The sequence below is a fragment of the Schistocerca piceifrons genome, chromosome 7, assembly GCF_021461385.2.
Source record: "Schistocerca piceifrons isolate TAMUIC-IGC-003096 chromosome 7, iqSchPice1.1, whole genome shotgun sequence".
Lineage (NCBI taxonomy): Eukaryota > Metazoa > Arthropoda > Insecta > Orthoptera > Acrididae > Schistocerca > Schistocerca piceifrons.
In genome coordinates, this window is record NC_060144.1 from 217,967,079 (window position 1) to 217,992,724 (window position 25,646).

At 44.6% G+C, this 25,646-nt stretch overlaps 1 protein-coding gene across 1 annotated transcript in view; it reads right to left on the reverse strand.

Moving 5' to 3' along the window:
• Positions 1-5,796, reverse strand: part of LOC124805559 (protein croquemort-like) — an 84,897-nt gene extending 79,101 nt beyond the window's left edge. The window contains exons 1-3 of the mRNA XM_047266126.1: positions 5,677-5,796; positions 5,435-5,598; positions 5,176-5,317 (exon numbers count right to left, since the gene is read on the reverse strand). Coding sequence (XP_047122082.1) covers positions 5,176-5,317; positions 5,435-5,598; positions 5,677-5,796 — 426 coding nt within the window. The remainder of the gene's footprint in view (positions 1-5,175; positions 5,318-5,434; positions 5,599-5,676) is intronic.
• Between the last annotated feature and the right edge of the window lie 19,850 nt (positions 5,797-25,646).

Genomic DNA, 25,646 nt, shown 5'->3' on the forward strand with positions numbered 1-25,646 from the left:
GCAGATTTCCAATCGTCTCGGTCTTCAGCACGCCTGCGACACCTCGTCACTCCCACTGCTCTCAGGTCGGCTTCCACATCTTCCAGCTATTTCACACTCGGTCTTCCTCTCCTTCTTCTATCGCCAGCATGTCCCATCATCATCTTCTTCGGGAGCGTTTTTTCTGTCATATGCTGGACATATTCTAAGCCTTCCCATTTTGATTGAGGTTACCAAATCAGGTTCTTTATACAGAGCCCTTATTTCTTCATTAGTCCTAATTCTCCATATCTCACCTTCTTTTACAGGACGAAACATCTTCCTCAGCACTTTCCTTACCCATACATTTAGCTTTTCTTCCAAAGCCTCCGTCAGTACCCATGCCTCACTGCTGGTTTTATCACTATTTTGTAGAATGTCAGTTTTAGTTTTCTACTTAGGTTCTTACTTTTGAGCATGGTATATAGTGATCTATATGATCTGTCTGCAGCCTTACTTCGGTTTGTTATATCTGCCTCCACTTCGTTTTGTGATGTTACTACTGAGCCAAGATAAATAAAGTTATCTACTCTTTCAAAACTGTACCCTTCCAAATGTAGATCATCTGTGTTTCTACTAACTCTCTCAGTGGCCATATTCTTAGATTTTGTCTCGCTAATTTCTAAACCAAGGTTGTTGGCAGCGGCTTCAAACTCTTTGATGGCTGATGTGAGTGCCTTCATACTTCTAGCACTTATTACTACATCATCTGCATAGCCTAAGATTTGCAGTAGTCTATTGTAAATATTACCTCCTGGGTTTGTGGTTATTGATCTTACTGCATTCTCTAATTCCAGGTTGAATAGTACTGGGGATAATGGGTCTCCCTGTCTTAGGCGTTCTTCCGTTGGGAGCGATCTTGACAGACAACCCTGAACTTTAACCTGGCTTTTGCTGTTTTCCAGGGTCATCATAGTTAATTTTATTAGCTTCTTAGGAAATATGAATGTCTGCATTGTTTCCCACAGTGCTGATCTTTTAACTCAGTCATAGGCCAGTTGAAAGTCTATAAAGTGATGTTCGAATCTTACATTAAATACGTAAGTATTCTACAGCATCATACTTACTGTAAATGTATGGTCAGCTGTAGACCTCCCAGATCTAAAACCTACCTGGTACTCGTCTAGAATCTTTTCTACTCTTCTACTTACTCTCCATGTTATAGCCGTAGAGCCGCGCTGGATTAGCCGAGCGGTCTGGGGCGCTGCAGTCATGGACTGTGCGGCTGGTCCCAGCGGAGATTCGAGTCCTCCCTCGGGCATGGGTTTGTGTGTTTGTCCTTAGGATAATTTAAGTTAAATAGTGTGTAAGCTTAGGGACTGATGACCTTAGCAGTTGAGTCCCGTAAGATTTCGCACACATTTGAAAATTTTTATAGCCGTAGAAAGGATTTTGTACACGATACTGAGCAGAGATACTCCTCGGTAGTTCTTACACTGCATATGTGATCCTTTCTTATGTATAGGGCAGATGGTTGCTAACGTCCAGTCCTCTGGCATTTTCTCTGTTTCCCAGGCCATTGTAATTATTTTATGTATCCTCCGTACTAATATTTCATCTCCGGGTTTTATCATTTCCGCCGTTACCAGGTCGTGTCCAGGAGCTTTGTTATTCCCAAGTTGCTTTATAATTACTCTTAGCTCTTCTATCGATGGTGGCTGTGTGTCTGCTGCATCATCATCTCCATCCAACTCTTGTTATTTTTCAGTTTCTTCTCTAGCTCCTTCATTTCTCTCTTCACTTACGACGTGTCTGTTTGACAGCAACACTTCAAATTGTTGTGCCCATGTTTCTATTATTTTTTCCTTCCCAACTATCAAACTGCCTGTCTCATCTTTCACCATGTCCATCCTCTCTTTATTTGTCCCACTCCATAAAAGAATTTCCTCCCCTGCTTATTTTCACTGTATTTCATCCATCCTTTCCCTTTCCTCTACTCTCTTTTTAATCCGCGCTAAATTCTTAGCTACCTTTCTCTTCTCTTTAAACATAGCCACATTATTTCATGTAGGTCTCCGTAACATTCTTTGTCTTCACACTGTAGACCTTACTTTTCTCCAACCCAGCCCTTCTGGCTGCAATCCTTTCTAAGGTATTGATTCTTACCAAAAGATGGTCTGAGTCAATATCCGCTCCTCTGCGGCTAATCACATTCAAAATATCTGAGGCATGTCGTCCATCTATCAGTACATGATATATTTGATGTCTCGTCAACCCATCTGGTGATATCCAAGTCTCCTTATGAATGTCTTTGTGTGGGGAAACACTTGCTTTTAAGCAGTCCGGAACCGCGGGACTGCTACGGTCGCAGGTTCGAATCCTGCCTCGGGCATGGATGTGTGTCATGTACTTGGGTTAGTTAGGTTTACGTAGTTCTAAGTTCTAGGGGACTGATGACCACAGCTGTTAAGTCCCATAGTGCTCAGAACCATTTGAACCATTTTTTTTAACTTGCTTTTAATCACTAGTCTTTTGCTAAAGGCAAATTCAGTCAGTTTCCAACCATTGTTATTTGATTGCAGGTGATTACTATGAATATATGCCTTTCTCTTTACCTACTTTAGCATTACAATCCCCCAGGATAATTTTGACATCATACTTTGGCAGCTTATCATATTCTTGCTCCAATTTCTCATAAAATTCGTCTTTCTCTCCTTCAGCTGCATCTTCCGTTGGGGCATGCGCATTAATCAGCGACAAGCTGGAGAATTTTCCCTTCAGCCTCAATCGACATAATCTGGGGTTTATTGTTTCATATTCCACCATGGCGTGACTGACGGACTTCTTAACCATAAAACCTGTTCCCAATCTATTTTCTTCTTCCCCGCTATAGATCAAGGTATAATGCTGGAGATCAACCACCTCTGTTTGTTTCCATTTTATCTCTTGCAGTGCTGATACAGCAACTCGGTACCTCAGTAATTCCTCCTCGAGCTTCCTACTGGCTCCCGCCTGGAAGATAGTTGTTACATTCCCTGTTCCGATATACCAAAATCGTTGTCGTTTGACCTGCCTTGGTTTTCTTGAGACAGTCCGGTTCTCTCTGTGAATTGGTTGTTGTACAATGAGCTTTTTCCGATATGGTGTTGTTAGCCCCATGACCAACCCACAACCTGGAGGATCTGGATTTGTATCGGGTTTACTCCCTTAGGGAGACTGGCTTCACCACGCCTCTAGAGCCCTCCCTGCTCCATGTTGTAGGGAATTGAAAATGACAAGGTAAAAGGATAGGCTTAGGATAGGATAGGACAGGAGACAGGACTGATAGGTCGTTGTGAGACACACGTCGTCCGGTTCCTCTCCTTCGGCCTGTCCAGCATGAGTGACCCTGCTGGTAGTTACGCTACCGCTGGCATAGCTCTCTGGATCCAGAGCACGCAAACCTCCTCGCCCGCACGGACAGCGCTACGTTAAGGCGGTGTCTCCTGAGGAGGCCATTTGTCGTTAGTCCTGTTCTTTAGAATCTTTTTCCGGCCGCAGCGATGTCGGAGATTTGATGTTTTACCGGATTCCTGATGTACACGGTAGACTCGTAAAATGGTCGTACGCGAAAATCCCAACTTCATCACTATCTCGGAGATGCTGTGACCCAATGCTCGTGCTTCGACTATAACACCACCCTCAAACTCAGTTACATCTTGATAACCTGCCATTGTAGCAGCAGTAACCGATCAAAGAACTGCGCCAGACACTTGTTGTCTTATATAGGCGTTGCCGACCGTAGCACCGTATTCTAGCTGTTTACATATCACTGTATTTCAATACGCATGCCTATACCAGTTTCTTTGGCGCTTCAGTGTAATTATTATAATACTATGGACATCTCTGTTAAACAGGAAATACAATAGAAAATGTGGCAAGAGCAAAAGTCAAAGGAACAGTCAGATTGTGTAAACAGTTAAGAAAAATGACATTTAATTCAAGTCAATATACCACTGAATGTTTGATCAGTTTCCTCGGAGAAATTTCGGAGTCCGTCCACATTACCTTTGCCAGCCGGAGTGGCCGTGCGGTTCTAGGCGCTACAGTCTGGAGCCGAGCGACCGCTACGGTCGCAGGTTCGAATCCTGCCTCGGGCATGGATGTGTCTGATGTCCTTAGGTTAGTTAGGTTTAATTAGTTCTAAGTTCTAGGCGACTGATGACCTCAGAAGTTACGTCGCGTAGTGCTCAGAGCCATTTGAACAACACTAAGTTTAGGACAAAATTCTGACTATTGAAAAACGTGACTTAAATAAAGTGATTAAAATTGAGACAAACGAGAATTAAAACAACCTAAACATTAAAACCTTACTCAGATGGGAGGAGAACTGAGCCTTTCCACAAGCATAAGAGGCAACATTACGGGAAGAGCAAAGTAAGCGGGCATATGAAGTGGCAGATCTAGGAAATGGTTCAAGTGACTCTGAGCACTATGGGACTCAACATCTGAGGTCATGAGTCCCCTGGAACTTAGAACTACTTAAACCTAACTAACATAGGGACATCATACATATCCACACCCGAGGCAGGATTCGAACCTGCGACCGTAGCGGTCGTGCTGTTCCAGACTGAAGCGCCTAGAACCGCTCGGCCACTGCGGACGGCCAGATCTAGGACACCAAAAGTTTCTTCAAGTAACGAGTTCCGATGGTAGAATGTATTAAAGTATAATTAAAGAAGTTCTCCACACTGTATATTTAGATCAGAACAAGCTATGCAAGTGTAACGTATAGAGGAACTGGAAATGTTATAAGAGAATATCGAAATTAAGCACTCATTTAAAAGACGGGACGGGGAGGTATTAAAAAAGGAAAAAAGTAAACTGTACCAGCACTATGAGAAAGTTGTGGGTTATCTACTAAAGCCTCTATAACTTTCAGTTAGCCAATAAAGGAAAGTGGGAAAGGGGGGAGGGCTCAATAGGCCAAAAGAATTGTGAGATAAGAAACAGATTGGATATGTATCAAATACTATTCAGACTATGGAACTCATGAAGACTCTAGTAATCATGCAGAATTGAGATAATGGTACAAAAACGAAAAAAAAAAACTAAAAAGAAGTCAGTCATAATTAATACTACCAAAACCAGCAAATTTGCATGTCAAGGAATAATTTTCTCAGCAATTGCAATCTTTAAACTCGGCAGTCAATTGCGATGAAAACAGTCTCTACGTACCGCAGGCACGACGTTTATAGTTGTGACAAGATCATCTTCAGGGCCAACAGAATTTTTTTCATCAAAGTACCATGTTCTTATATTCTGAAAAGTTACCGTTTCGTTCTCATTCCAGGCTGTGATATTTCTTTTATGATATTCCCTGAAAACATAAACGATTTGAAGTTACAAGTGATTGTTCCTCCATAGTCAAACGGCACATGTTGATCATTTCCAGATTTTAGATTCTCAAATAATCCAAAAGAAGAAAAAAACTTGCCTGTATACATATGGTCCCATTTCCACTAAATTCGGTTTAATTGTTGGATCCTGTTCGTACTCAGCTGCGTTGGAAACATTGAAAATGTAGAATTCCATGTACATCGGGATGGGAAGTTCTATCCAGTTGTTGTAGCTTGTCGAACCTTCAGATAAAACTAGTTGCTGGCGAGAGAGAAAAAATATTGTTAGGTAAGTTATATTTTTAAATAAAACACATTTCATTAAATATTAAATACTCACAGATTTTAAAATACTGTCCACTATCATGCTCATGAATCCTCCCAAGAACACTCCCACTACGAGCATGCCTCCTCCAATGCCAAAGACGAGAGTTTTCTTCGTTCTTACTGTGCATCTCATTTTCCAGGTTGGTTGTTTGCCTTTTCTTCTAGAACAACAGATACACAAACCTGAAAAGTATAGTTACTACCTGATACAATGGAACAATACTTCAAAATTCCATATGATCAACCGGCTAAAATTCCATTTGCTCCGTACATTCATTGTATTAAAACTAAAATTTAACAACAGAATTTGCTACGCATTTTTTCACTATTTCAACACAGAAGCGCATGCTTGTTCATATTATCTAGAATTATTCTACCACAGACTGAAGTGTGTATGTATTGTTCGAGCTGAGCCTATCACCCTGGAAGACAAAATTTCGCTTCAGCGCCACTCAGTTTCCTTCTGTCAACGTGACTCGAGCAAAACTCAGCTGCATCACAACCATCTTTCTTCATCAAAAACTCTCATTTTTATTTTACTGACAAAAAGTTCTGTCGATAAATCGTAGTATTTTTGTTTTTGTCCGTTATTTTCGTAGACAACTAATGCCCATCTTACAGAAAATTGTTATAGAGTCACTGATGGTTTCTGTTAAAACCATGTGCACTTGTTGCTACTTTTACAGCGCTAAATGTACATTTTTCTATCTCACCAACCAATCTGAAACTATTTAACAGAATGATCTCCCCTATGCCAACCCTCATGGATTCCGAAAACAACGATCATTTTAAACCCAGCTTGTGCTGTCCGCATGATATCGTGAGTCTTGCATCAAAGTAGTCTGGTCATTTATTGTCTTCCGAAAACATTTTGCTCAGCACCACATGTACGGTTGGTACCGAAAGTACGACCGTCTGAGATATTAACCGAAATTTGTGACTGGATTGGGGATTTCTTGTTAGAGCAAACGCAACACGTTATCTTGAATGGAAAGACATCGACAGATGCAGAAGGAAGTTCCGATATGCCTAAGAAATGTGTATTGGGATACTTTCTGTACGCGTTGTATATTAATGACACTATACACAATATTAATAGTAATCTCTGCACTTTGACAAATGTTGCGGTCAGCTCTAATGAAAAGAACTGCACAAATATTCAATTGGGTTTCGATAAGATTTCGAAGTGATCAAAAGATGTTCTGAGATGTAAAGCTGTGCACTTCACAAAACAAAAGACCGTAATAACAGTAAGTAATAATTAGAATCAGTCGGCTGATACAAAGATGTAGGGTATGAAATGGTACGAGCACATACTGTTGAATGACAGATAAATCAAGTGCTAGAGTTCGGTTCATTGTTAGGCTAGGGGGAAAATTCGGGGACACTGCTTACGGAACACTCATGCGACTCACACAAGAATAATGCTCAAGTGTGGAGGACCAGTACCAAACAGGACTACAGGGGATATTGAACGCGTATAGAGAAGTCAGCACGAATGGTCACATGTTTGTTTGATGCTCGGGGAAGTTTCACGGAGATGCTGAGAAAACTGAACGGGTAAGTGCTCGAATACAGTCGCTAAACATTTCGTGTATGCGTAGTTAACCACGTTTTAGCAACCGGCTTTAGGTGATGAATTTATGAATATACTACAACTCCCTGTGCCTCGCTCTCGTAGAGATCGCGGTGACGGGTTTACACTAATTACAGCGCACTCGCGTTTAAGCAATCTTTCTTCCCGTGCTCCGTACATGAATGGAACGCGAAGAAACCCTAACAACTGGTTCAATTGGAAGAATCCTCTGCATGCACTCCACAAGGACTTGCAGAATACGGACATAAATGTATATTGAAATTGTGCTTCAACAACACTGATGTGACATAGGCATTATATTAGTGTCATAGCAGAAACTTTTCAAAAAACAGTCATATTAAGGGTCATAGCAGACATTTTTGAAATTTAGAGTGAGACACGAAGTTGAAGAAAAACTTTTTCAACAGTGTTCACTATTTTCTGCTTCATACTGCAAATTTCATATACACTACTGGCCATTAAAATTCCTACACCAAGAAGAAATCCAGATGATAAACGGGTATTCATTGCACAAATATATTATACTAGAACTGACATGTGATTACATTTTCACGCAGTTTGGGTGCATAGATCCTGAGAAATCAGTACCCAGAACAACCACCTCTGGCCGTAATAACGGCCTTGATACGCCTGGGCTTTGAGTCAAACAGAGCTAGGATGGCGTGTACAGGTACAGCTGCCCATGCAGCTTCAACGCAATACCACAGTTCATCAAGAGTAGTGACTGGCGTACTGTGACGAGCCAGTTGCTCGGCCACCATTGACCAGACCTTTTCAGTTGGTGAGAGATCTGGAGAATGTGCTGGCCAGGGCAGCAGTCGAACATTTTCTGTATCCAGAAAGGCCCGTATAGGGCCTGCAACATGCGGTCGTGCATTATCCTGCTGAAATGTAGGCTTTCGCAGGGGTCAAATGAAGGGTAGAGCCACGAGTCGTAACACATCTGAAATGTAAGGTCCACTGTTCAAAGTGCCGTCAATGCGAACAAGTGGTGACCAATGGCACCCCATACCATCACGCCGGGTGATACGCCAGTATGGCGATGACGAATACACGCTTCCAATGTGCATTCACCGCGATGTCGCCAAATACGGATGCGACTATCATGATGCTGTAAGAAAAACCTGGATTCATCGGAAAAAATGACATTTTGCCATTCGTGCACCCTGGTTCGTCGTTGAGTACACCATTGCAGGCGCTCCTGTCTGTGATGCAGCGTCAAGCGTAACCGCTGCCATGGTCTCCGAGCTGATAGTCAATGCTGCTTCAAACGTCTTCGAACTGTTCGGGCAGATGGTTGTTGTCTTGCAAACGTCCCCATCTATTGACTCAGGGATCGAGACGTGGCTGTACGATCCGTTACAGCTACACGGCGTTCCGTATTACCCTGCTGATCCCACCGATTCCATATTCTGCTAACAGACATTGGATCTCGACTAACGCGAGCAGCAATGTCGCGATACGATAAACCGCAATCGCAATAGGTTACCATCCGACCTTTATCGAAGTCGGAAACGTGATGGTACGCGTCTCTCCTCCCTACACGAGGCATCACAACAACGTTTCACCAGGGAACGCCGGTCAAGTGCTGTTTGAGTATGAGAAATCGATTTGAAACTTTCCTCATGTCAGCACGTTGTAGGTGTCGCCACCGGCGCCAACCGACATGTACACTATTGGCCATTAAAATTGCTACACAACGAAGATGACATGCTACAGACGCGAAATTTAACCGACAGAAGGAAGATGCTGTGACATGAAAATGATTACCTTTTCAGAGCATTCACACAAGGTTGGCGTCGGTGGCGACACCCACAACGTGCTGACATGAGGAAAGTTTCCAACCGAATCCTCATACACAAACAGCAGTTGACCGGCGTTGCCTGGTGAAACGTTGCTGTGATGCTTCGTGTAAGGAGGAGAAACGCGTACCATCACGTGCCCGACTTTGATAAAGGTCGGATTGTAGCCTATCGCGATTGCGCTTTGTCGTATCGCGACATTGCTACTCGCGTTGGTAGAGATCCAATGACTGTCAGCAGAATATGGAATCGGTGGGTTCTGGAGGGTAATACGGAACACAGTGCCGGATCCCAACGGACTCGTATCACTAGCAGTCGAGATGACAGGCATCTTATCCACATGGCTATAACGGATCGTGAAGCCACGTCTCGATACCTGAGTCAACAGATGGGGACGTATGCAAGACAACAATCATCTGCACGAACAGTTCGACGACGTTTGCAGCAGAATGGACTATCAGCTCGGAGACCATGGCAGCGGTTACCCTTGACGCTGCATCACAGACAGGAGCACCTGTGATGGTGTACTCGACGACGAAGCTGGGTGCACGAATGGCAAAACGTCATTTTTTCGGATGATTCCAGGTTCTGTTTACAGTAACATGATGGTCGCATCCGTGTTTGGCGGCATCGCGGTGAACGCACATTGGAAGCGTGTATTCGTCATCGCCATACTGGCGTATCACCCGGTGTGATGGTATGGGGTGCCATTGGTTACATGTCTCGGTCATGTCGTGTTCGCATTGACGGCGCTTTCAACAGTGGACGTTACATTTCAGATGTGTTACGACCCGTGGCTGTACCCTTCATTCGATCCCTGTGAAACCCTACATTTCAGCAGGATAATGCACGACCGCATGTTGTAGGTCCTGTACGGGCCTTTCTGGATACAGAAAATGTTCGATTGCTGCCCTGGCCATCACATTCTCCAGATCTCTCACCAATTGGAAACGTCTGGGCAATGGTGGCCGAGCAACTGGCTCGTCACTATACGCTAGTCACTAGTCTTGATGAACTGTGGTATCGTGTTGAAGCTGCATGGGCAGCTGTACCTGTACACACCATCGAAGCTCTGTTCGACTCGATGCCCAGGCGTATCAGTGTCGTTATTACGGCGAGAGGTGGTTGTTCTGGGTACTGATTTCTCCTGATCTATGCACCCAAATTGCGTGAAAATGTAATCACATGTCAGTTCTAGTATAATATATTTGTCCAATGAATGCCCGTTTATCATCTGCATTTGTTCTTGGTGTAGTAATTTTAATGGCCAGTAGTGTAGGTTCGATCCGCACGCACGTATTACGGAAATCTTTCAGGAACTGAAATCCCTGCAGAGAGGATGACATTCATTCCGAGGAACACTACTGAGAAAGTGTGGAGAACTAGCATTTTCGGCTGACTGAAGAACGATTCTACTTCCACCAGCGTCTTTTTCCCTTCGCTCTCTTTGCAAGTGGAACCAGAAAATGACTAGTAGTGGCACAGGGTACCCTCTGCCACACACCGTACGATAGTTTGTGGAGTATGTCTGTCGCTGTAGATACATTGTGCGGCTGCACAGAGATGCTTATCATTTGCGAATCCATCCCTGTAGTAACATTTCATGACAGTTTAGCGTGTATTCGATGTAGGGCCAGTTTGAGAACATTTTTCCCCACTAACGTCTTATGATTTTGCGGCCTCTCCTTTACCTAGTACTCTTTCACCCTTGCCAGTTTTCGCTACTAATTGTGACACAAACAGTATACAAACCATGCACATTGGCGCCCTTCTCAGCTCGGTGCCCTAAGAGGCGGCTTATGTCGCTTAGGTCTTAAACCGGCCCTGGTTACATCCATGGTGTTGCGACTTTAATACCTTGCAATGTATTAAGTGTAGAGTAGGAGAAAATCGGGTATCACCGCAGTGGTCAGCACCCTGGATTCTCATTCCGGAGAACGATGGTTCAAATCCGCATCTGCCCATCCAGATTTAGACTCTCCGTAATTTCCCTAAATCGCTTCAGGCAAGTGCCGGGATGGTCCCTTTGGAAGGGCACTGCCGATTTCCTCCCCATGCATTACAACATACCGAGCTTGTGCTCCGCCTCTAATGACCTAGTTGTCGACGGAGTGTTAAACCCTAATGTTCCTTCCTTCTTCGTGTATTATAGTATAGTCGGGTAATATGGAATACAGTGATTTTTTGGCCACCGAGTGGTGTACAAAAGCAGGAGACGCATGATCTACCTCAAAGTGTTTCTGTGGAGCTCTGTACCGAGTCCAGTTCGTCTCCCGACATCGCGTGTGTTATGGCGCAGAAAAATTGTTTGCTTAGTTTGGCAAAATTTTCTGAGTGAAGTCATCAAAAATACGCGATACTTATTGAAAATGTACACTAAAGATTAAAACTATGTAATTAAGTAACAGACTGGTAGATCGTTATTTATTTCTCGATTTTTGACTATTGTTACAGCTGGTTCTGTTGTTCCGCTGTCAAGTCCTAGATGGCATGTCCGGTTATGTGGAATATTTGCTATTGGATGAAATTCACCTTGACTTTGCGGGTGCTGAGAATGAAGACTACATTTGTGACTTTTGCAAACAGATCAATGTAAAACGAATCACTTGTAGTTCAGAACTTTGTTTTGAAGTTACTAAACGTAACAGATTTGTGGTTGAATCTAATTATATTTTCTACCACTGATAATTAATTAAGAGTTTATATTAATATCACTGTCTGAACTGTATTTTGTCTACATAAAATTTTTTATCGCTAAATTTGCGTCATCATCTGCCTTTTTACAATCCTATTCCACGTTTCCCAACTGATCCATATTAGCCTCCTAATTCAACTCCCTTTCGGAAGTGTTTTATTGGTGATAAATTTTTAAATTTTATCAAGAGAAATGCAAATTGGCGGATAACTGAAGTTTATAATAAAGTGGCCGGCCGCTGTGGCCGATCGGGTCTAGGCGCTTCAGTCCGGAACCGCGCTGCTGCTACGGTCGCAGGTTGGAATCCTGCATCGGGCATAGGTATGTGTGATGTCCTTAGGTTAGTTAGGTTTAAGTAGTTGTAAGTCTAGGGGACTGATGACCTCATATGTTAAGTCCCATAGTGCTTAGAGCCATTTGAATCATAGCAAAGTGTCTTTGGGAACTAAGAAGAATTCTATTTGGCGATAGAATTACAAATGTAAATGTTATGCCATAATACCCTAATTTCATCTAACTTCAAAAAAACATTAAAAAAAAGATTTTTCTGTCACTTTGACAATAAAAAATGTCAGTAATATGATAATTCGTGTGACAAAAATGTTTTTAAAACTAGATGTCTTACGAAATTTAACTCGCAATCACTTTAAAATCTAATTGCCTGTCTGTAAGCAAATAAAATATATCTGCCGGCTTCAGTTTAAGGAAGATAATTTAGCAGAATCTGCTCCTAAGCTCAGCGATACAGTCTTTTGACACAGGCCGTCACATCGAAACATACTCTCTCCCGCTTTGCACACGATAGCCTATCAACATACCTGCCACGCAAACAGCGCCGATGATCTCGAAGCACTCACCGTTGTGTCTAGGCTCCTCCAGCACTTCTGCAACTACTGCTGTTTCCCCGGACTGCTGTGTGACGCTAGGTCTGGACACGTGGTTATCTGCGGTGCGTGCCACGCGGCCCTTTTGGTGACAGATGACGGCGGCAGGAGCGGTACGCCTGTCGGCTCCTCAGCACCACTGCGCTGCTGCAGGACACAGCCTTTTTTTTTAAAGAGTCCCTTTATCGTTGATGTCAGCTGTGTTCCCTGGTAGATAATGCGTGATATTCGTTGGTAGCTGAGTGATAAAAATTCGAGGACGAAGGTATCTGGCGATCTTTGAATTTTATCACACAAACCCGGCACATTTTAGCGAAAGAAAATCGTTTGTGCTCTTCGCTGTACAGAAGTGTTCTGTTTGGCTGGTGGTAAATAATGTAGGAACTATCATGTTAATCTTACGTCGCTTTCGATGCCGAATTACATTTCTCAGAGAACTCTTTTTATTATAGCACGATTCTTTTGAATCACCTATTTGTGGATATGAGGGTCCAGTTACTTCACCGCCCCTCCCTCTCTCTCTCTCCAACGCACACAAACTATAACCTCCACTATTCATCCATCGTGATTAGGGATTTCGCAAATTTTCTAACTCACCTCCTTCGACAGACAACTGTGGGTCCACGAGTTACCACTTGTTGAAATGTTCATTACCAATTCAAACGTGCCTTTTTTGGAAGCAGTAAATTTAAGCTAGGTGAGAAAAAGCTACGTTTGTTCGGTTGGAGGAAACTAAATGAAGAACACGTTTGGCGACACTTCCTCTGGCAGGTTGCTTGAATTTGCCCGCACGATGACCTGACTGGCTAACTTCAATGTTAAATTTACAGGTAGCGGTGTAACGTATCGAATTTTTTTCCTAACAGTTATTTCTCAACAAAACCACCTCTGCAACTCCTTATAAGCTTTTCAGACTTTTTCTGACAACCCTGTGTGATTGATGAGCCTAAGAGACTACGGCTGCCGGACATCACACATCACACACAACCATGCCCGAGGCAGGATTCGAACCTGCGACTGTAGCGGTCGCGCGGTTCCAGACTGTAACGCCTAGAACCGCTCGGCCACCTCGGCCGGCGGTTAATAAAAGTAGTGCGTCCGTCTCGCTCGCTCAGTGTTAGTTCAGTCGAAGATTTTGTCTATTGTTCTGGATTTGTGGGCAGTCTGAGATCTTTGGCAGACACTACATACGTGTGGGTTGAACATTCTATGTTAATAGTAGTTAATAATTGTTTTAACAGTACGACTAAGATTAACAAGCTTAATTTTGGTCTTCATTATAGTTGAACCATTTACCGCGGAACCATTTGATTGAGCAGATGCCGCTGTATCATCGATTTTAAAAGGAAAGATATTGACTTGGGGTAAGTAACAATCTGACACTAAGTTTAAAACTTGTATTTTGACTATTTTAAAATTAATAATGCTCACAATTAAAACATCCAATAAACTGAGTATACATTAACAATTTGCTTTACAAAATCATTGGATGTGATTGCTATACATTGTCTCAATCATCACTAGTGAATACGAGCATTGCATTAGTAACAAAACAACGATTTCCAACTTCTGTTGGGATTCCTTTTACAGTTAGCAAACATCATAGTCTCTCGCAAATAAAAAATCATTACTGCACATAGCGAGTAAGTATATATCGAGCACACATCAGATACAACACGCCTTTACACTTAAGTGTCCTCCATACATCTCTCGATCTAAAGTTACACTAACACATTACCCATAACGCGTTATCAGCGATCGCTGTTGAGCAGCGACGCTACTACACAATCGATACTACATTTGACTATCTCAGGTTCAATATAATATTTTCTTACGAAACTTGAATTAATTTTCCCTGTATATACACCTTTTAGCTGAAATTTTGTCTTTTATATATTTCACTATCAATCGCATATTACATGTACGCAATTCATCCATACGATATATATTGTTTACTATGACAAACGAATCTTCTGGATATTGGGCTCAGGATCATAGGTTTTAGCCTAAAAATTGCAAGATACAGGTGTGCCAACATCTTGTAACTAAGCAGGGTTTACTGGTCTGGAGAAGTAGAGCGAACTCGCAAAAAAGCGCGACTTTGCGAAGATGTTGTCATTTAAATGTCTTTGAAGGTGCCAGATAAGTCGAAAGCTAATTCTCTTCTTTTACGTTCTTAATGCTGCCCAGGACATATTCCTCTTTTTCGTGCTGTGATAAGAGCATTTTTTGTTCTAATTCCCAACTTTTACACTACCATGATTTTGACATTAGACTACCATAGCTCCGCAACCGATGTAAATTTTGTTCACTCGAGCGACGACTGATCCGGTATAAGATTTTTTTTTATTGCCTTCCGAACCATGTTACTTGAGCTGGGTATTATGTCTTAAGATTTTTGTCATCGTTTATTTTGAAGTATGCAATCCGAATTAAATATGAGTATGATTGGCTGAAATAAGCTGGAGAACTGCGAAACAATGAGTGCACGACAAAAAGCTATCAAAGTTTCATATCCTGTACAAAAACTGCCCAACTTAAGCTTGTTTTGTCCGAAAATAAATTTTCTACACGACAGCATAGTAGTTTTTGAAGAAAGTTCAGTAAAATATTTTATATTGCTTAGAAATAAGGTGACATTTTTCTGATTATTATTTCTATAGCAGTTTTCTGGTTAGTTTAATTTCCTGCGAGTTTATCGGTAAAGTTTTAAATGTTCGATCAAACAGTATATCATTTTGTATAGAGCTGGGATAATTCTGGTGTGGTACATGCATTGTTTTGAGCGTCCAAAGATTTTTCGCTGATTTTAAGTCACCGGTGAATAAAATCTTTAACACATAAACAAGGAAACGATAATCAACAGTAAAACCAATTTTTTTTAAATTTCAAATGTAGCACTCAAAATGCAACGCACTGCTACGAAACACAGTTTCGTGTGTAAATGCGTAATTTTCGCACGCAATAAAAGTTTTGCAAACCCTTCTTATAATTACCATAAGAATATATTTTTTATTTTGTCTATTTCACTTTAAACCCCCTCATGACGTGCGATTTGCGTAAAACTGGAATTTATGTGCATTTTATGTGTAACTTTAGACCACTATATATAATGGCAACGGATAAAGCTTTCACAAAACAACAGAATGATCATTAATTTAATGTATTTGTCTACCTTTTTAAAAAAAATTGAATCGATTCACACAAGTATGAAACATAGAAGTGGAGCACGTCAGAAAAACACAAAAAACGTGTTTTTGAACGTAAAATCCGAATTAAGCTAGATTTATGAAAGGCGGATATTCAGTTTTATCGTAAGAATGGTTTTTTCTTTATTTGATTTATTTTAAGGACACATGTAGGGCAAAACTGCGAAAAAATTCGAATTTTTTAATGCGGATTTTATGAGATTGATTCTTTAAGAATAACGTTGCAAAGATTCATAATCGAATTCTGGCTTGAAATATGTTTTAGAAAAGCTTGTTTGGGCGTCTGCACCTGGCACGCCCACTTTTTCTATGCTGTGATCCACACCATCTCCACGCTAGAAATTTTTTGTGCGTTAGTTTTTCGTTCACACAATCGAAAAACGAGCTGCAGATGAGTCTAGAAGGCTGTGAGGAAGTTTATATTTCCGTATTCCAATGTTTTAGCGTGGTTTTTTGAATAGTACATGCTACAAACTTAGTTTCCAGTTTTGTATATATCAACCTGTTTTGTTCGATATGACTCATAACAGTTGACTCAGAATCAAAAAAGTGAGGAAATGTCAAATTTCACTTGGAAAAGGTATACGAAACTTAAATAATAGTGTTACAGATGCTAAGAGTGAAGAACAATTTTGCGGAAAAGTCACTAAGTTCATCGAATAAGAAAATTAGTGAAGGAATTGATGATGCTGTGTACAGTGCCAAAGACGAGTTTTCCAGTGGATTTTAGGTTAACTGACTTAGAAATACTTGCTCACATGATTAATGTTTCATGTGCGTGTAATAATCGTGGCTCAAAGGGCCTCAGACTCTATGATGACAGTGAGAGAATTGGCACTGTAAGTAATATACATATTTTGCGTAAAATTTGTAAAGATGATGTTCAATTCAAGACTCCTGCTCTCCATGGGTAGATGTACGAGGCAAATAAAAGATTATGTTACGCCATGAGATGCTCAGGTGTTTTGTGGCTTGATGAACATGAACTCCAGTGACTAGATACAGTCGTTACAACAGAACACTCCTCAGTGATCTTGAAGTCGAGTGAAAGGAGGACATGAAAGCAGCTGTTGAAGAAGCTGTAGATATTAACAATGAAGGGTGAGAAGAACACTTTGTAGTGAAGATTTGTGTGTTGCTTGTGATGTGTGGTGTCACCGCCAGACACCACACTTGCTAGGTGGTAGCTTAAATCGGCCGCGGTCCATTTAGTACATGTCGGACCCGCGTGTCGCCACTGTGTAATCGCAGACCTAGCGCCACCACCAAGGCAGGTCTCGTGATACGAGAGAGCACTCGCCCCAGTTGTACGAGAACCTAGCTACCGCCCAGTTGTACGAGAACCTAGCTACCGCCCAGTTGTACGAAGCCTTTCTCTCATTAGCCGAGAGACAGAATAGCCATCAGCTAAGTTAATGGCTACGAACTAGCAAGGCGCCATTTGTATCCGTGCCTATAGCTTACGAGTATTCAAGAGAGATGTATTCCAAGGACTAATAAAAAGATAAGTAATAAGCATCTACATACTTTTCTTCTTATTCATTTATAAGTTCTCATGTTCCAGACTTCACGCCCGTCTGCTTTAGCCGTGCGTGCACTATCGGCTACAGCGTTAGTCTAGAGTTCATTTTCAGCAATCTCAACTTCACGGTGTCGGCCCAGCTACCGACACAACATTTATTGGCGACGAGCAAAAGAGTTTGTATTAATTCGTTTACAACATTGGCGACGATTTAAAGTGTTCTTTCTGATTGCTTACATTTAATTGTGTCATGGCTTCGCCACATTCCCCAGATGTACTGTCCGAATTTTATCGCTTGCAGAATCAGCAGACGCAGGCGTTACTGGATGCCCTTGGACAGCTCGTCCAGGGTCAACGTGCGCTGCACTCCGATGCGGCCGCCGCCGCTTCTTCGCTACCGCTGCCACTGAATGCTGTTGCACCTCCCTTTCGACCATACGTGGCAGCCGATGAGACCTGGCACGAGTGGTCTCGCCAGTTCAACTTTCATCTAGCAGCCTACAGAATTCAAGGTACAGAGCGGCAGCCGTTTTTGCTTTCTTGTGTCGGTGTGTCCACATACCGTGTGATAGTGAAATTGTTTCCCAGACGCGACGTAGCAACTCTGTCCTACGAGGAAATTTTGTCTGCATTAGATGCCTATTTTAAAGAAACAGTTAATGTGGTTGCAAAACGGTATACGTTCTTTCGTACAAAACGTACGGCCGGTCAAACTAATAGGGAGTGGGTAGCAACGTTGCAAGGACTTACTAGGGACTGTGCCTTTGAATGTGACTGTGGTCTTTCTTATTCAGATACAATGGTGCGTGATGCAATTGCACAGAACGTTTCTGATGTTCGCATACGGGAGCAAATTTTGAAACTAGTTAATCCCTCCCTTCAACAAGTGATAGACATATTGGATAGACAGGACACACTTGACTGTGCTCAGGAATCTTTTGAAACTTCGCCAGCCGTGTGTAACATTAACCGGCCCGCTGGACGCGCTGCGCGGCCCGGTAACCGGGCCTCGCGCACGTCCGCACAGCGGCCGCCGCGTGCTAAGCCAGGTGTGCCGCGCCAGCACACAAATGCAGTGAAATCATGCCCGCGGTGTGCTACTAGACATTCGCGTGAACATTGCCCGTCACGCCAAGCTATTTGCTTTTTCTGCAATAAGAAAGGACATGTTCAAAGTGTTTGCCAGAAAAAGCTCCGATCAGACAATCACAATCATTCCAGGCCCTTTGCTTCGCGCCGGAATCGAACCAGGGACACACAGGCTCGTGGACCTTCGCCTATGGACATTCATGTCGTTAATTCCGCTTCGTCCAGTGACCCTTTCTCTAACAGTGACTGTGATCGTCCCACAAAAACTGTGCGTCGACGTCGCCGGAAATCACGTCAATTAGCAAGTGATTCTGTACCAGTGTCTGTTCCAATTGCACAAAACAGTCGCTCTTGTCGTCAGCAGAACAATAAACTTTTTGTGGACTTAGACTTTGAAGGCAAAGTGATACCATTCCAGCTCGATACCGGAGCTGCAGTTTCATTGCTCAATCACGACACGTACAAACAACTGGGCGCACCTCCGTTGCGTTCCGCAAATGTTAAGCTAACTACATATTCCGGACAGAAAATTCCTGTGTTAGGACAGTGCAGCCTTCTTGCAACATACAAGGGACAAACAAAACTTGTGTCATTTTACGTTCTTCGTTCTTCTTCTGCAGTGAACTTGTTTGGTCTAGATTTATTTCAGTTGTTTAACATGTCTATTGTAAATCAGGTCCTATCAGTGAATCAGACTGTGCCTACAGACAGTGTTTCTCGGCTGTGTGACGAATTTGCAGATATTTTTGCACCGGGCTTAGGTTGCGCTAAAAACTATGAAGCACATTTAGAACTGAAGGTAAACGCGCAACCGAAATTTTTCAGGGCGCGCAATGTTCCCCACGCATTGCGTGATGAGGTCGCAAGAACGTTACACGATCTCGAATCACAGGGTGTAATTGAACGTGTGCAAGCTTCTCTCTGGGCCTCACCCTTAGTCATTTTGCCAAAACCTTCCGGAAAATTGAGACTTTGCGTGGACTTCAAGGCCACAGTGAATCCACAGCTAGTGACTGCTACTTTTCCTTTGCCCCGCCCGGACGATCTTTTTGCTAAACTGTGCCCAGGAAAATATTTTTCAAAGTTGGACCTAGCCGATGCGTACTTGCAAATACCGGTGGACGACGAATCCCAGCGCGTATTGGTGATTAACACGCATCTTGGATTGTACCGCTTCAAAAGACTGCCATTCGGGTGTGCATCCGCCCCTGCCTTGTTTCAGCAATATTTACAAACTATTTGTGCGTCGGTCCCTACTGCAGCAAACTATCTGGACGATATAGTGATCTCCGGACAGACAGAAGAAGATCATCTTGCGCATTTACGAACATTATTTCAGGTCTTGCGGCAAAATGGTCTTCGCTTGAGGAAGGACAAATGTGTGTTTTTTGCTCGTGACTTACCATACCTGGGACATGTCATTAATGCCCAAGGCATACATCCGAGTCCAGAGCACCTCCGTGCCATACAAGAATTGCCTTCCCCTCAAAATGTGAAACAGCTACAGAGTGTGTTGGGTAAAATTAATTATTACAATAAATATGTGCGCAATGCCTCTTCCATTTCAGCTCCGCTTCATCGCTTACGCCGTAAAGGTGTTCCGTTCGTCTGGACGCCGGAATGTGAACGCGCCTTTCGCCAGTTGAAATCGGCGTTGCTTTCTAATACTTGCCTTACGCCATTCGATCCCCAGACACCCCTTTTGTTGATGGTAGATGCATCGGATTTCGGGATCGGTGCTGTGCTTGCGCACAAAGTTGGCTCCCATGATCGCCCTATTGCCTTTGCGTCCAAATTGCTCTCGTCTGCGCAAAGAAATTATTCACAAATAGAGAAAGAAGCTTTGGCTCTCGTGTTTGGTGTTACTAAGTTCCATGATTTCTTGTATGGTCGTCACTTTACCATCATCACAGACCACAAACCTTTGGCATCGCTTTTTCATCCGACCAAGCCTGTACCTCCACGTACAGCGCAGAAATTCATTCGCTGGTCTATTTTCCTCTCGCAGTACCGCTACGATATCTTGTATCGGTCCACTGCTAAGCACGGAAACGCCGATGCGTTGTCCCGTTTGCCTGTTGCTGAGGATAAAGCATTCGATTCTTCCGAACTTGCTTGCATGTTCATTGATTCGGAAACCGATGAAGTGGTCGAATCGTTTCCGATTGATTTTCGTCGTGTCGCTACAGCCACAGCTGCTGACCCTGTCCTTGCTACTGTTTTACGTTTTGTTGCTACGCAATGGCCTTTGTCAAAGTCTCGGATCGAGGATCCGTTGGTTCGCCGATTTTTTGCTCACAAGGAGAGACTTTTTGTTCGACGTGGTGTTTTGTTGTTGCGTTCTGATAACGATCAGTCCCGAGTCGTGGTCCCACGTTCGTTACAGTCCTCTGTCTTACGGCTCCTTCACCAAGGACATTGGGGTATAGTGCGAACGAAACAACTTGCTCGTCAGCACTGTACTTGGTTCGGAATCGATGCTGCCATTACGAATATGTGTTCTTCGTGCCCGGCGTGTGCCGAACAACAATCCGCACCGCCGCGGAAAGTCTTTGCATGGCCAAAAGCCACTTCCCCTTGGCAACGCTTGCACATTGATTTTGCTGGTCCATTCTGGAATGCTCGATGGTTGGTTCTGGTCGACGCCTTCAGTAATTTTCCTTTTGTTGTCCGGATGTCTTCCACGACGTCCTCCGCCACCATCCAAGCGTTGTCTGCTATCTTTTGCATTGAAGGTCTTCCGCAGACTATTGTTTCCGACAATGGCCCACAATTCATGTCCGCAGAATTTCAGTCATTCTGCCAGGCCAATGGTATTCAACATCTGACATCCGCGCCGTTTTCGCCTCAGTCCAACGGTGCCGCTGAACGATTGGTCCGGACTTTCAAGTCACAGATGTTGAAATTGAAAGAGTCGCATTCTCGGGAGGACGCATTGTTGCTCTTTTTGTCTTCGTATCGCTCTCAGCCCCGAGATGGTCGCTCGCCGGCTGAGTTGCTCCACGGTCGTCCTCATCGCACCTTGATGTCTTTGCTGCATCCGCCGCATCAGGTTCCTGTGCAGCGGCAGACTCCTGCTTTTGCTCCAGGCGACGTTGTATTTTATCGCAACTATCGAGGTTCACGGCGTTGGCTCGCAGGGCGCATTCTTCGCTGCCTCGGCCGCGCGATGTATTTGGTTTTGGGGGCCTCTGGTGAGGTGCGTCGGCATCTCAATCAGCTGCGCCTCTGTCGTCGCTCGGGTTCTGCCGCTCCCCGTCTGCTTTCAGCGACGGTGCCGTCCGGTCAGCGCCCTGGGGACCCATCTACTGGCTCGCCTCATCCCCAGGTGTTACCGACGATGCCTTCCATTTTGCCCCATGGCGACGCGCCGCCGCAGCAGCAGCAGCCGCCGCCGCCGCCGCCGCCTGTTCTCCCGCCGGCGTCGCCCGCATTAGACGCTTCGCTGCAGCCGCCAAGCGCCTCCCAGGGTCACGCGCCGCCGATCGCTTCCCGTGACCAGCTGTCCTCCGCCATGGAACTCCCGCCCGCTCCGGACCACATGACGTCATCGCGCGTCGGCTACCCCGACGCAATGGAGGTCGACCCTTCGGTACCTCCTGTCTCTTTACGGGCGCATACACCGCATGTTGACGTGCACCCTGGACTAGTTTTTCAGGCGTTTCCTAGCTCCCCTCGGACCGGATGGCCGGGTGCGGGTGGCACGGCCTCGCCTGTTGTTAGGCTCCCCACCTCATCGCATACGTCAACATGTGGTCCTCCCCACGGCGGGCGGAAGCCTTATCACACGACCGTTCGCCGATTTGCGGGGGAGGAATGTGGTGTCACCGCCAGACACCACACTTGCTAGGTGGTAGCTTAAATCGGCCGCGGTCCATTTAGTACATGTCGGACCCGCGTGTCGCCACTGTGTAATCGCAGACCTAGCGCCACCACCAAGGCAGGTCTCGTGATACGAGAGAGCACTCGCCCCAGTTGTACGAGAACCTAGCTACCGCCCAGTTGTACGAGAACCTAGCTACCGCCCAGTTGTACGAAGCCTTTCTCTCATTAGCCGAGAGACAGAATAGCCATCAGCTAAGTTAATGGCTACGAACTAGCAAGGCGCCATTTGTATCCGTGCCTATAGCTTACGAGTATTCAAGAGAGATGTATTCCAAGGACTAATAAAAAGATAAGTAATAAGCATCTACATACTTTTCTTCTTATTCATTTATAAGTTCTCATGTTCCAGACTTCACGCCCGTCTGCTTTAGCCGTGCGTGCACTATCGGCTACAGCGTTAGTCTAGAGTTCATTTTCAGCAATCTCAACTTCACGGTGTCGGCCCAGCTACCGACACAACATGATGGAACCTGGATGAAGAGGGGCCATACATCACTTCATGGTGTGTCATCTGTCCTTAGTGTGGATACAGGGAAAATCTAAAACTTACAAGTAATGAACAAATATTTCTCTCGGAGTGACACAAGAAAAAACAGTGATGACAGTGAAGAAGAAAGGTGGCAGTGAGAACACAAGAAAGTGTTCAGCAAGAATTACCAGGGGTCAAGTGTTGGGATGTCCGCCCCCAGTAGCTGAGTGGTCAGCGTGACAGAATGTCAATCCTAAGGGCCCGGGTTCGATTCCCGGCTGGGTCGGAGATTTTCTCCGCTCAGGGACTGGGTGTTGTGTTGTCCTAATCATCATCATTTCATCCCCATCGACGCGCAGGTCGCCGAAGTGGCGTCAAATCGAAAGACCTGCACACGGCGAACGGTCTACCCGACGGGAGGCCCTAGCCACACGACATTTCATTTCAAGTGTTGGGATGCAGCAGCTGGGCTCAAACAAATATTCTAAAGGTCAGTTGAACATGGTGTTAGCTGTGTGAAATATGTAGGTGATGTAGATTCCTGTGGTTTTAAGACTGTTTTGGAGAGCAATCCTTATGGCTCACAAACTAAAATTGAAAAACTGGAATGTGTGGCGCCATGTTCAAAAGCGAAAGCGAGGTAGACGTCTAAGACTGAAGAAAGAAATGAAAGGAAGATGGAAAGCCACTAGTAGGTGTTAACAGATTGACAGACGAGGAAATTCACACTTTATAGATACACTCCTGGAAATTGAAATAAGAACACCGTGAATTCATTGTCCCAGGAAGGGGAAACTTTATTGACACATTCCTGGGGTCAGATACATCACATGCTCACACTGACAGAACCACAGGCACATAGACACAGGCAACAGAGCATGCACAATGTCGGCACTAGTACAGTGTATATCCACCTTTCGCAGCAATGCAGGCTGCTATTCTCCCATGGAGACGATCGTAGAGATGCTGGATGTAGTCCTGTGGAACGGCTTGCCATGCCATTTCCACCTGGCGCCTCAGTTGGACCAGCGTTCGTGCTGGACGTGCAGACCGCGTGAGACGACGCTTCATCCAGTCCCAAACATGCTCAATGGGGGACAGATCCGGAGATCTTGCTGGCCAGGGTAGTTGACTTACACCTTCTAGAGCACGTTGGGTGGCACGGGATACATGCGGACGTGCATTGTCCTGTTGGAACAGCAAGTTCCCTTGCCGGTCTAGGAATGGTAGAACGATGGGTTCGATGAGGGTTTGGATGTACCGTGCACTATTCAGTGTCCCCTCGACGATCACCAGTGGTGTACGGCCAGTGTAGGAGATCGCTCCCCACACCATGATGCCGGGTGTTGGCCCTGTGTGCCTCGGTCGTATGCAGTCCTGATTGTGGCGCTCACCTGCACGGCGCCAAACACGCATACGACCATCATTGGCACCAAGGCAGAAGCGACTCTCATCGCTGAAGACGACACGTCTCCATTCGTCCCTCCATTCACGACTGTCACGACACCACTGGAGGCGGGCTGCACGATGTTGGGGCGTGAGCGGAAGACGGCCTAACGGTGTGCAGGACCGTAGCCCAGCTTCATGGAGACGGTTGCGAATGGTCCTCGCCGATACCCCAGGAGCAACAGTGTCCCTAATTTGCTGGGAAGTGGCGGTGCGGTCCCCTACGGCACTGCGTAGGATCCTACGGTCTTGGCGTGCATCCGTGCGTCGCTGCGGTCCGGTCCCAGGTCAACGGGCACGTGCACCTTCCGCCGACCACTGGCGACAACATCGATGTACTGTGGAGACCTCACGCCCCACGTGTTGAGCAATTCGGCGGTACGTCCACCCGGCCTCCCGCATGCCTACTATACGCCCTCGCTCAAAGTCCGTCAACTGCACATACGGTTCACGTCCACGCTGTCGCGGCATGCTACCAGTGTTAAAGACTGCGATGGAGCTCCGTATGCCACGGCAAACTGGCTGACACTGATGGCGGCGGTGCACAAATGCTGCGCAGCTAGCGCCATTCGACGGCCAACACGGCGGTTCCTGGTGTGTCCGCTGTGCCGTGCGTGTGATCATTGCTTGTACAGCCCTCTCGCAGTGTTCGGAGCAAGTATGGTGGGTCTGACACACCGGTGTCAATGTGTTCTTTTTTCCATTTCCAGGAGTGTATGATATGGAAAAGCTATCACGGAAAACCTACGTAGTGTGAAAACATTGCATCAACCAATGTAGGCAATATTCTTTCACAAACCTTCCACAGATGATAATTTTCAACATTCCCTTTGTGACACACCGTGGTGCAAATATCTTCCGGCAGAAGCCGGTGGAAAGCCGTACATCCACAAACATGCTTTGCCACTTGCTGTTTCAGATGTTAAAAAACCAGGTACCTAGCCCATCGCGAACGGCTCAAAAAAATGTATACATCGGAAAACACAGAGTACAAATGAGAGCTGCAATCACCTTATACGGATGCATTGTCCGAAAACACTATTTGTGTCCTAGTCTAGTGTTTAATAGTGGGAATGTAGGTAGCAATAAGTGCCTGCAGAGATTATGCTTCCATCCAGGTGCATTCACACTGAAAATACTAAGAAGCATCGATGAAGTGTTAGTGGAGAATGCTCAGGCAGCAGAAGAAAAATTACAAAAGTTGGCTAGGCAAAAGAGGCAGGGGAAGAGATTACTCCAGGAAGACGAGAAAGAGCATAAAGATTATGCGTGTGGACAGCATTAGTCCTAGAGGGATAGCAATATTGTCAAAAACTGAAATAAAATTTTTAAATGTGAATTGCAGTAAACTTTTTTTAAGCTATAATGTAGCTTTTCTCATGAAC